The sequence below is a fragment of the Kuraishia capsulata genome, genomic scaffold, assembly GCF_000576695.1.
Source record: "Kuraishia capsulata CBS 1993 genomic scaffold, Kuraishia_capsulata_scaffold_6, whole genome shotgun sequence".
Lineage (NCBI taxonomy): Eukaryota > Fungi > Ascomycota > Pichiomycetes > Pichiales > Pichiaceae > Kuraishia > Kuraishia capsulata.
Genome location: NW_019172955.1, coordinates 740,878 through 753,029, shown reverse-complemented (window position 1 = coordinate 753,029; position 12,152 = coordinate 740,878). Strand labels below are relative to the sequence as shown.

At 47.6% G+C, this 12,152-nt stretch overlaps 5 protein-coding genes across 5 annotated transcripts; 3 read left to right on the top strand and 2 right to left on the bottom strand.

Annotated features, from left to right (window-relative positions):
* Positions 1–260: 260 nt before the first annotated feature.
* Positions 261–1,554, bottom strand: KUCA_T00005143001 (uncharacterized protein; the record flags this gene model as incomplete). The annotated part of the gene is made up of 2 exons (XM_022606299.1): positions 261–1,418; positions 1,516–1,554. The coding sequence occupies 2 exons, from the start codon at positions 1,552–1,554 to the stop codon at positions 261–263; spliced, it is 1,197 nt and encodes a 398-aa protein (XP_022461145.1).
* A 290-nt stretch (positions 1,555–1,844) lies between these two features.
* Positions 1,845–2,198, top strand: KUCA_T00005142001 (uncharacterized protein; the record flags this gene model as incomplete). Its single annotated transcript, XM_022606298.1, has 1 exon — positions 1,845–2,198. The coding sequence occupies one exon, from the start codon at positions 1,845–1,847 to the stop codon at positions 2,196–2,198; it is 354 nt and encodes a 117-aa protein (XP_022461144.1).
* A 1,266-nt stretch (positions 2,199–3,464) lies between these two features.
* On the top strand, positions 3,465–6,494 carry KUCA_T00005141001 (uncharacterized protein; the record flags this gene model as incomplete). The annotated part of the gene is made up of 1 exon (XM_022606297.1): positions 3,465–6,494. The coding sequence occupies one exon, from the start codon at positions 3,465–3,467 to the stop codon at positions 6,492–6,494; it is 3,030 nt and encodes a 1,009-aa protein (XP_022461143.1).
* Positions 6,495–7,051: 557 nt separating this feature from the next.
* On the bottom strand, positions 7,052–9,181 carry KUCA_T00005140001 (uncharacterized protein; the record flags this gene model as incomplete). Its single annotated transcript, XM_022606295.1, has 1 exon — positions 7,052–9,181. The coding sequence occupies one exon, from the start codon at positions 9,179–9,181 to the stop codon at positions 7,052–7,054; it is 2,130 nt and encodes a 709-aa protein (XP_022461142.1).
* A 1,128-nt stretch (positions 9,182–10,309) lies between these two features.
* On the top strand, positions 10,310–11,527 carry KUCA_T00005139001 (uncharacterized protein; the record flags this gene model as incomplete). Its single annotated transcript, XM_022606294.1, has 1 exon — positions 10,310–11,527. The coding sequence occupies one exon, from the start codon at positions 10,310–10,312 to the stop codon at positions 11,525–11,527; it is 1,218 nt and encodes a 405-aa protein (XP_022461141.1).
* Positions 11,528–12,152: the final 625 nt, after the last annotated feature.

The following is a 12,152-nucleotide window of genomic DNA, read 5'->3' as shown; positions in this document are numbered from 1 at the left end:
ATCATCCGAAGACTTGAAAATAACTTAAAACTTTACGCTGTGCGAACATTCCATGATTTGAACATATGAACTTACAAGCCGTTCGCAATATTAAGCACAGTGAAATTTGAACAAAACCATCAGCATAGGACGGATAAAATTGATATGAGTGTCTTGATAACGATTTCGTTCTCACGACTAAAACACTACACAACGCTTACGCATTTTCAAAAACTCGGTTTGATTCTGGTCACTATAGTTGTAGCTACCCGTAACCAAACTTACTTGAACAGCTTAGCAAGAGACACCGCACCCTCGTCGTTCTTGGACATCACCTTCGCAACCGCAAGCTCAAAGTCCTCCTGGGTAACATGGATTCTGCGCTCACGGAGCGCATACATACCGGCTTCAGTGCAAACACCCTTGACATCGGCACCAGAGCAACCATTCATTTTCTCGGCGATGCGGTGGAGGTCGATTCCTCTAGTCAAGTTCATGGACCTCGAATGGATCTTCAGAATGTCCGTACGCGCGTTGATCGTTGGTGGGGGGAACTCGATCTTACGGTCAATACGACCAGGTCTCAAAAGCGCAGGGTCAAGAATATCCAGTCTGTTAGTGGCCATGATAATCTTGATATCCTTGGAACTCTCAAAACCATCAAGCTGGTTGAGCAACTCTAACATGGTTCTCTGTACCTCCGAGTCTCCTGAACCACTGGAACTCTCAACACGCGAGGAACCAATAGAATCAATTTCATCCATGAAAATGATCGAAGGAGCATGTTCTCTAGCCATGATAAAGAGCTCACGAACCATCCGCGAACCCTCACCAATGTACTTCTGCACCAACTCGGATCCAGACACTCTGATAAACTTGCACTCTGTGTGGTGAGCGACAGCTCTAGCAAGCAACGTCTTTCCGGTACCTGGAGGTCCATATAGAATAACTCCCTTGGGCTGTGCTATTCCCAAAGACTCGAATAGCTCCGGGTGCTTTACGGGCAACTCAATCACCTCCTTGATCTCCTTGATCTGTTTGTCGAGTCCTCCAACCATGTCGTAGGTCGAATCTGGCACCTTTTCGACCATCATGAGCGAAACCAATGGGTCTACCTTGTTGGGCAGGATCTGGTGCAAGTCGTACGTATCGCTCCTCAAACAAACACGCAAGCTCGGCGTGATCTTTTTGATGTCGATATCAGCGGCCAGGTTTACCACGTACTTGCCTTCTGGGTGCACCTTTACCAGCACCTTTTTCTTGCCCATAACCTTCACCACCTCTCCTACATAAGAACCTGGCTCTTGTAGCAACTTGAGCTCGTCTTTGAGCAGACGCACCTTGGAGTTCAGCGCGTTACGCTGCGCTTCTAGTCTTCTGAGGTTCTGTGTTTTGGCGGCAATCTGGAGCTCGGTATCTTGTATTCTTTGTTCAAAGAACTAAACCAGATAAAAAAGTTAGTATCAGTGAGAAATTGATGGGAAACGATGGAATTAAATCGCAAATCGGCGGAATATCGTCTATGAAGACACTTACCGGCTTGATACCAGCCTCATGGGTCAACGCAGCTGCCATTTTCTCTGGGAGTTGCTGTAATCAATTGGATATATCTGTGATCACAAAATGGTCCAAACTAAGTTGAAATTCAACAAATTAAACAAAACAATTGGATAGTTCCAGAAGGAAGTTCTGGGCTAGATGTTGCCACAACGTTGTTGGATTTGCCTTCGAGGGGAGGGTGTAAACCTCAATTCAAATATGTTTGTGCACTACCTTTATTTGAGTCGGCACACCCTTCATGAACTCCATATTCTGCTGAAAGACCAAGTGTAGATCCGCTATATCTCCACCAATTAACACCAAATATGAAGCTCAGGATACGAGGATTTGGCATTTTGGGCTTGGTTGTGGTCATTGCTGCAGTTTTGCCTGTTGTAGCTGGTTATGAGACGTTTTGCAGGTGCGACTGTGAGACTGATTATGGGGTGTTTGAGTTAGCAGTGCCAGACGACGGAGCTGCTATTTGTTCTTTGTGCTCCACCGATTTTTGTCTCAAAAAGCTGGCTAAGACCTGTAAAAGTGATGAGGACAAGGAGCACATGCTTGGGACATGTTTCACGCGGGAATCGCTAAAGGATAAGGTAGTTGTCTATGGGTTCATTTGGCTGGTTTTGGGAATGCTGGGGTATATTGTTGTTCAATCCTGGATGACGAAATAAGAGACATTTTACGTTGAAGATATTGATGAAATCAGTCAGCAGTTTTTGAAGGTTTGATAAACCAAAAAAACTCGAGGAAATTGAAAAGGTTGATGAAGTGAAGCCCAGGTGTCAACGGAGTTGATCAGAGAAATCAAGATGTCAATCAAGTGTGATCTTTTCTCAAACAATAATAAGAGTCGGTAACGGGAAAACCCCAAAGTGTTGAGCTTGTAGGTTCTTTTTGAACATAATGAGTCTCAATTCCAATTCATTTATTTTCAAACTCCAATTGACGGTTTTTCCAGTCCAAGTACTTGAGATGACATTCCCTCACTAATTTCATTGACAGAGATAGTATGGCTTGCAGACTTCAAGCATATATTTCTGATTCCTATAAGGTCAGAGGTCATCCTGATCTCGTCTTGCCATGTGTTTCTTCATATCTGTGTACATTACAATGCTCTTCTACTCTTCCAACCCACTCATTCTATAATGATGGGCATCACCTTAGGACTCGCTACTCCACATTACACTGACGGACTCAGATAGATCCAAAAATTTCCCGAAATTTTGGGATACACACAGATGTGACCATACTATCTATAGAGTTACATGTATAAATTTCATTGAACTCAAGAAATTCTCCTTGCCCTTTCTAAGCTCACCATTTTTCATCGACTTTGACATAAACTACATGACATAGCATCTGCAGTAGACTTCTCTCATGCTTGACATTTTTCTTGCCAACCCATACACCAACACACATAAAAAAAACTATGATAAACTCCACATGTTCAAATACTTTTCGCAATTAAACTCTATTCTCAACCTTTTTAAATTCTTTTCATGCCATTTATTCGTCTTTTTGGCGTCCCTTTATGTCATTTCTCTAATCCAGTACCAAACTTACCCGCCAAAACGCTCCCTACGCGTAACCTCCAGCACTAACAGAACACGCCCTTTTCCTCCGTTTTTTTTTCCACTTCGACTCCCGCAGGCTTGGTCGTTTCCCCTTGCGCTATTGTATCACCACGTGTCGTATAATACCCACAATTTCGACTCTTGAAATCAAGCAGTCGCATCTTGTTGGAGAGAAATAAGTTTAGTTCTATCCGAACTGCGACTTAGCCACCCCGATCCAGGTCTTCGCTTCAGGAACATTCGCATTTCTAAACTTTTCAAGACACTTGAAAAGCCACGGAAAAGTCAGGAATATCTGTGAAACGACAGACTCAACGAGATCCGAGATCCGCAACGTTGCATTTGCAAGACCAACAATCCACAATGCAGAGCAATTCCAACACGCCTAATTCAGGCCACCACTCGCATCCTCCACACCAACACCGCTACACCACCAGAGGCCACCAAAGTACCAACAGCATGTACAGTGGCGCTCAGTATGCTCAGTCGCCGTATGCGTACCAGTACGGAGCTCCTTATATGTCTCCACAGACTCCAGGAATGCCGCAATACGTGAACCCCCAGATGTACTACCAGGGCTACAACCCCATGGTTCCACAGCAGGCCATTTACCACGGAAATCCACAGGGTTCTCCAGCATATGCCTACAAGCCCGCTGTTCCAGTCTCGATCAAGAATGCTTCCGGAGAGCCAGTGACGTTCACACCCAGACACGGTAAGTCGGCGTCCATTTCGGCGCCGAAGCCCGTCTCTGGATCTGCGTCCTCCACTCCATTAGGTGCCAATGCCTCGTTGGTTTCACCTTCGGTTTCAAATTCAAGCATTTCACGTGTTGCCTCGCCTGTTAAGACTCCTGTGGTTCCTGCTGTCGCTGACTCCAAGTCCGAAGACTCGGCCAAAGTGAAGGAGGCCAACAGGGCTGCATTTTTGGCACAGGTCAAGTTGCGGGCTGCGTTAGCGGCTAAGAAGCTTGAGGCTGAAAAGAACGGGACTGAGGTTAAGCCTGAGACTGAGGTTAAGCCTGAGACTAAGGTTGAAGCTACACCAGAGGTTAAGGCTGAAGTTAAGCCGGCTGTTAAGGCTGAGACGAAAGAGGTTCAAGCTGAGACGAAAGAGGTTAAGACTGAAGCCCCAGTTGTTGCATCTAAGCCAGACACTAAGACTGAGGTCAAGGCTGAGCCAGTGACTCCAGTTCCAGCTGTTCCAGCAGTGAAGGCTGAGGTCCCAGCTGAGGTTAAGGCTGAGACACCAGTTGAGACTAAGGCCGATATTCCAGTTGAGACCAAGGCTGATATTCCAGTCGCTATTCCCGTTGCTGCCCCAGTTGCTGCCCCAGTTGCTGAAACTCCAGCTACTGAATCCCCAGCCGAAGCTAACCCTGAAACTCTCAGCGAGACAGAAACCGTTCCAGAGACACCAGTCGAAACAGACACTGCTACTGAAACTCCAGCTGAAGATCCAACTGAATCTGCAGTCCCTGAGGCTGCTCCTGTCGAGACTGCTCCTGCTATTCCCGCCCCAGTGATACCAAGACCTTCTATCACCATCAGTGCATTCCTCGAAAAAGTGAAAGAAACCAGACCCCTCAAAGATGCCTTCTCTTTCAAGTATTCGGCCCCAAATCATGGTCCAGATCCAAAGGTGAACAGACTCCCCAAGTACAGGTACGATCCTGGTTTCCTGATGCAATTCCAGCCCCGTCTAGAGCTATCGCTGGACCAAGAATGGGACAACATGCATGGTCAGGTGATTGTGATTGGTGATGGTAAGCCAAAGGAGAACAAAGGTGGTGACCGTGGCTTCTCAAGAGGCGGTGGAGGAGGCAGCTTTGGTAAGGGCTTCATTGGCGGTGCTGCACCAATGAAGGGCTCTGCCACGAACCTGAGAAATGACTTCCATAACCAGAGAAATGGCTCGAGAAGCGGGTCCAAGCGCAAGAGCGGACGTGAAAAGAGCGGAAAGCCCGGTTCCAAGAGACTGGGCCGTGAAGATGAGGATGATGAGAGTCCAGCGCCAGAGGTTGATGCTCCAAAGCTGGAAAAGTCAGCCACCAGATGGGTTCCAAGATCGCAGAGTTCGCAGAATAAGGAGGTCGAGGTTAAGACGGCTCCAGACGGAACAGTGCTGCTGTCAACCTCGGAGGTGGAGAGAAAGGTGAAGTCGCTGCTGAACAAGTTGACTCTGGAGATGTTTGACGAAATTTCTGACGATATCATTGCCGTCTCGAACCAGTCGAGATATGAAGACCAGGCTGAAACTCTGAAACAGGTGATTGAGCTAACCTTTGCAAAGGCTTGTGACGAGCCCCATTGGTCGTCTATGTATGCTGCCTTCTGTCTCAGACTCATGAAGAAGGTGCCCGATGAAGTCAAGGATATCACCACCAAGAACGCAAAGACCGACGAGCCAATCTGCGGTGGTGCTCTCGTGAGAAGACATTTGGTGTTGAGATGCCAGGCCGAATATGAAAAGGGCTGGAGTGACAGTCTGCCCACGAACGAGGATGGTTCGCCTATTGAGCCAGAGATGATGTCCGATGAGTATTACAAGATGGCTGCGGCCAAGAGAAGAGGCCTTGGGTTGCTCAGATTCATTGGTGAACTGTACACTTTGAGTCTGATCTCGGACAAGATCATCATCAGGTGTTTGTGGCGTCTTTCGGAGAACTACACCAACCCCAACGAGGATGTGCTAGAGAGTTTCGCCCAGTTGATGAGAACTGTTGGTCAGCTCTTGGACAGTTCGCAGGATGAGGCCCCAAGAGGTGCAGTCAATGCTCTGTTTGACAGAATCCACACCATGGTCAAGGAGAGCAAGATTTCGTCAAGAATTCGCTTCAAGCTCATGGATCTCATTGATCTGAGGAAGAACGGATGGAAGGATGCCAAACCAGACCAGGGCCCCAAGACCATCACCGAGATCCACGAAGAGCAGGAGCGCAAGCGTATTGACGAGGAGAGAGAGAACGCTGCTCGTAGAGCTGGTCGCCGCCAGGGTGACCGTTCAGGCTCGAATCGTGGTGACAAATCCGACAAGTCGAACTGGGGATCCAGTAACAAGCTTTCCGAGAACGATATCAGGAGGGTTGGCCTCGTGAGAAACTCTGATCGCACCGGACCAATGAACAGCTTTTCGAGATCGCGTTCTGTCAAGCAGGGCGGACTAGAGGGCTCTGCTTCGAGCCACTCGGTGCATTCAGCCTCCGCGACGCCGCGTTCAGGAATGTCTTCTCCATCATTGTCCGGAAGAGACATGTCCAAGAGATCCGACTCGATCCAGGCTGCTACCAACATGTTTGCTGCTCTGGGAGATCATGATGATGAGGTTGAAGTTGAAGAGACTGCTGAGGCTGCTCCAGCTCCGGTTGAAGCTGAGCCTCAAGCCGAGGCATAAGTGGAGATCTGTGCTGAAGCGTCTCGAACCGAGGTTTAGGCTTTAGCTAATGCTTATGCCGACCCCGACTGCTAACGAAAAAGCACCACGGGAAGACTAACGAATAACTGACTTTGTAGCAAATGCAAGAGTTTTTCTAACCTGAACCCAGAGTATTTAGCGTAGACCGAATAGATAGCACAAAAAAGAGGAATGGAGAGAATCAAAAAAGTCAAAAACACACAAAAAAATCAAACGCAAACCCAAAAAGAACGATAGAAAAAAGCAAAAGAGCAAAAGATTCAAAAACACACAAAAAAGAGGTAACATCACCACTCCCAAACCAATAAACATCCATAATCAGCGAACTATCAAGCATTCCCGTACCAATAAAGAGACCCGAGGAGAGATCAGACGTGTGAAGCAGACGTGAGAGTGAACTTCACTAGCTGTCAATATATGAGTCAGTAGTTGATCCAGTAGACGATATAGCGACTGGCAGATGGCCAATCAGCATCACCTCCACCTTTTTCCCGTACTGCATTCGCATTCCTTTCTTCTCCTCTCTTTCTCCCTATTCATACCGTACCATCATCATATATCCCAAGGTCAAACCACCGATGTTCCAACGCATCCACAGCCTTCAGCCTTCTGTCTGGATCATACGCGAGCAATCTTTTGATCAAATCAATAAAGTAGAACCAAAATTTGAAGGAATCGCGTTCAATCCTCTTGACACCAAACCTGGAGTAATTCTCCTCGAGAGAAAGCTTTGTATCTATCCGGAAGCCACACCGCGAACCGATCAGCTCATCCAAAGTGACAGCCTTGGCAACCTCTTCAATTGACTTGGGTGTGGTCTCGCGTCCAGGAAAAACCAGTCTTCCAGCGGGCGAGAACAGATCAGCCACATTCTCCTGGCTCTGTTGGCCAGAGTTGCGACGCCGTCTAGCTTTACATTTCGCTACCAGCGAAACGTCCAGTTTTTGTTGGAGAATCTTCTCCATTAATGCTAGGTGCTCCAGGTTTGAGTGAGTCTTGAAGAGAGCATCACCAGTCGCTAGCTCCACTAGAATACACCCAACTGACCATAAATCGCACGGGAATGACCAACCGATCCCCAGAATGATCTCGGGGGCGCGGTAATGCCGTGTGGAAACGACCACCGAATGGTATTCGTCGCTGAAGATGGCAGAGCCAAAATCAATGGTGTAGATACAAGGATCAGTGAGCACTTTGCGATAAGAACGACCCTCAAACGGCTTTTTGGTATAGGAATCGTCCTGGAGAAGAACGTTCTCCGGCTTCAGATCGGTGTGGATAAGGTTCAGATCATGAAGAAAAGCCACAGATCTCAATAGCTGCTTGGCAATAGCCTGGATATGAGAGCCCGGAAATGGAAAGAACCTGTTGTTTTCAAGAAAATCAAATAGTGACACCTTCAATAGGTCCGTCACGATACATATATGGCCCCTGTAGTCGAAGCACTCGCGCAAGTGGATACAATGGTTTCTGTTCATAGGGTCGTGTTTCTTGATAGTGGATAGGACTCTGAGCTCGATCTTGCTTGCTTCGCGGTACTTGGGGATAGCGCGAATGATCTTGATTGCACACACAGACTGAGAACGCATATCCACTGCACTCACCACCTTCCCAAAGGTTCCCTGGCCCAGAAGCTTCTGGAACTTAAACCTGTTGTTAGCAAACAAGTCACCAGGTTTGATCACATAATGGCCATCAGAATCGTCACAGGTCTCTTCAGTCAGCTGGCGATTGTTGGGGTTCTGAGAGTTGCGTTGCTGCTTCTTCTGGTGACCAAAATCTAGTCTTTTCGGCGATCCCGAGTCCAGCGACGTCGAGTCCAACGACGTCTTCCGGGCAGCAATACCAAACGTGTAGTTCTGGTAGGGTATGAAGTTCGTCTTGACATCGCCAACCTTCTTGGTAACGGCCTCGTGAAGGGTGGGAGGCGGCTGATAGCTCACACGAGTGTGGGGCAGTTGTGGTAACGAGTTGGTTCTTGGTTTCTTGAATGGCTTCGCCGGCTTGGTCATGAAATTCGTCCCGGAATACGACGATGCCGATGCAGTTCGGAACGTTCTTGCGTTTCCGCGTGCTATAAAGTCGCGACTGTCTTCGTCCGTGTCTGCGACAGGCGCAAACCGCTGAGCGCCATAATCGGAGCCCGATCCGGCCTCCAAAATGTCTTCATCGTCGTCATCGTCCAGTAAAGCAACGGACGAGTCGTTATCAAGATAAGCAAAGTCTTCAGGGAGCATCAGCCCCGAATTCGTGTCTGTGTCTGCCTTGGAGCCCTTTGGACTCTCAGCAAAAGCGTAGTTCTCGTCATCGGAAATAAGATTAATCACATCTTCATCATGAGGAATGGCTCCATATCCGTACCGGTGGTTGTGGAACGCTTTTGGGTGGCTCTTCCACACATCCGTGGCCGTGGTTGTGGTTTGAGACTGTGCGGATGCGGAGGTGGGGCCAGTGTTGGAGTCTGCAAACTCACGGGGCCTTTTCCTGTTAGAGGAATCCACCATCGACATGGCGGCAGGAAAGCTAGTGGTTGAGGTAATAGCAACGGTTTTAGCGTGATTCGAGCGGGGTCGTTGTGGTTGATATTGGTAGAGATAATACGAAACAGCCCTTAGGAGCAATCTGCTCTCCCCGTGGGTGGAGATTGGCTGGGTATTACACGACATTTTTGAAATTTGGCCTAGAAGCGGGGCTTATGCGAGAGGGGTTTGGAGAATTTATACATTTTATAAAGAGGCTAGAGTGCTTGCATGTTACTGGTGGTCTTTATTGGTCTCAATAACTAGTGTTTATTGTTATTGTCGTAGTTTTCTGCGTTTCATTGACCCATCGGGTCTGGCCTATCGTTGGGTGACAGATGCAGCCGCAGCGGGGCACGCAACCGATCGGCTGGGGTCGGGAAATCCATGGAGGCTGTTCTCTGAGGAAGTAAACTGAAGCGAAGTTGGTGCTGGCCTAGACTGCTAATGAGATATTGAATTTGGATTCAGCTTTTCTTCGCCGAAAAATCAGGGTAGTTTGTGGTGATGTGACCTGAGTACGTGAAACGGAGTACACAACACGACACACATGCCCCCAATAATACCACGCTATGCAGTGTTCGCTCAAAATTGTTTTAATGTCTAAGCCACGTGCAAGTTTCAAAATCACCGACTTGCACTTGACTTTCCTTCCGATATCTCTGGCATACCACTCGAGCATTCGAGTTGCCCAATTATGGGGTGGGCCGACCACGACCGGACCAAAGATAAGCGTCACCAATATTCCGACAGAAAAATACAGTGCTTGATCACAAAAACACTCAGCAAATATTCTGGGGGATTTCGGGGTCTGATCATTGTGCTGAGAACTCTTTGTTTTGGTATAATTTGGAAGATTTTGGTGCGGCAGAGATGAAGCGGTGTCAACATTGTGACAGCGATAAGAGTAGAGATAAGCGGAGTAGATAAGCTAAGAGGAAAGCGTTCAAAACACGGACAACAAAAAGGTGGTTCTTTCCCAATTTTGATTTTCAAATAACTCCGCACTCATTCTGGAACAGTTTCAAGCAATATCTGACTTAAGTTTGAATGTATCTGTGTCTTTTTCGTAATTTCAATTGAAATGTTGCTTTGCGTCGAACTGCTGCAGTCACTAAGCACCTAGGCCGATGTCAAAACCACTATCTCAAAAGACCTTTTTTTTTCGAAAATTATGAGCGGTACTTTTATGGCCAATCACGAAAGCCGCTTAGCCACAATATTTCGCTCCAAACAACTAAACGCCTATTTTGGATTTCTACCGTGCCCTTCACAATGATGCTTCCTCTTGGCATTCTCTTGGCCCCTCCCCATACAGCATCATCACTTCATTTGTCTCTATACCATCTCCCTGAATCACAATTAGAATTTGCACATGTTGCAGGCTCTCGGCTTGTTTTTCAAATATCTTATTATGCTAAACACGAATACACAAACCATAATGCGACAGGCCTTGAGATGCGGCTCAACTCGCCAGTCCAAAGTCGTGCGCCCCACACTTGGCGTGTCCTTTTTACGTGCGTCGACAAAAGGGGCTCGTTCGTTTGCTTCGCCACCTGTGGCTTTGTTGATCTAGTTCAAACCGTGAGGCTCGAAGTCACGTCTCAGAAGTCGTATTCGATCCTGGAAAATCCCACCAAAATCGCGATGTCGGACTCGCTTCAAATGCTTCCGATGGTGGATAATGGTCTGATGCACGAGCATTCAAACCAACAAGTGGATGCTCGGTTGCTCGGTTCTGATCTCAAGGAACAAAGACGCTTTCAGTGTCCCAACTGCGACTCTGGCTTTACAAGGAAACACAACTTGAAATCACACATGTTGACTCACACTCAGGAGAAGCCGTTTGTGTGTGACTCGTGTGGTTCGAAATTTCGCAGGCAGCACGATCTCAAGCGCCACTACAAGCTGCACACCGGCGAGAAGCCGTTCAAGTGCAACAAGTGCAACCGCAAGTTCGCGCGTAGTGACGCGTTGGACCGCCACAACAAGTCTAATTCTGGATGTGCAGTTGGAAATCCTGACGAGGATGATGAGGATGATGAGTCGTTGATGTCCGGGTTTGGAACTCAACGCCACGAGGCGTCGGACGCGGCTGCCCTAGCAGGAAGATACCAGGCCCAGTGGAAACCTGTTCGCACAAATTCGATTGACATGATGCAATCGAATGTGCAGTCGATCCACCAGCAGGCTGCCGCTCTCTTGGATAATCCGGGTCTTGGGATGCAGTTGTCGTTTTCGCCCCAATTCCGCTCTGAGAAACAGAGTCCTCGCAATGCGCAGCAGTTGGCCTCTCGTGCGGTGAACCAGCAATCACACCCTCAGCAACAAAGCAAGCAAATGCAGCAAAACCAGAAGGCGGGGTCCAAAAAGGACCAGCCGTTTTCGGGCGACCAGGAGATGCTTGCTCATGTAGCGTTGCTGGAAAGCAAAGTGATGTCGTTAGAGAGGCGGGTTGGAGAGTTAGAGGGTTTTTTGCACCAGAAGGTATGACCACTACTCGTATATTAGGTGCCAAGATGAATACAAAATGATCGACGTACTCAAACGTTGAAGCTGCTGAATTTGTGAACCCACCTGCAGGTGGAGGTGGAGGTGGAGGTGGAAGGCTACGAAATATATGGTCGCTTTGTATTGTGTCAGTTGTATACTTGCTAGAATGGTATACTGTTACGGGTTGTAGACAGGTTGGATTGGAGGTGTTTAAGTGGTGTTCCACCGATATTGGTATCCCACTGGCATTCATTCTACTGGTAAAACGGTACACTATGAGTTCATGTCTATCTCATACTATGATACTCCTTGACACCACTCAAGTTGTGCTCTTTATAGATATTCGTATAGAGATCATATACAATCGGCACATATGGCGCTTGTGGCTCGTACGCCATTGTCTGAACTGTTACCATCAACTTGCATAGTCAATTCTGTAATGATGCCAAATGATGTCCTTCTGCAATCACTCTGTGTTCTGATCCTGGCAGTGATTAGATGACCAGCAAGATGGGGTAACGAAGTAAATTCAAACATCTAGGACGAGTAGAAGTTGGTTGATCATCAACCAACTCACGTCTCCTTGTCTGTGAAATAACACCTTGGCTATGAACAGTGTAAGCCT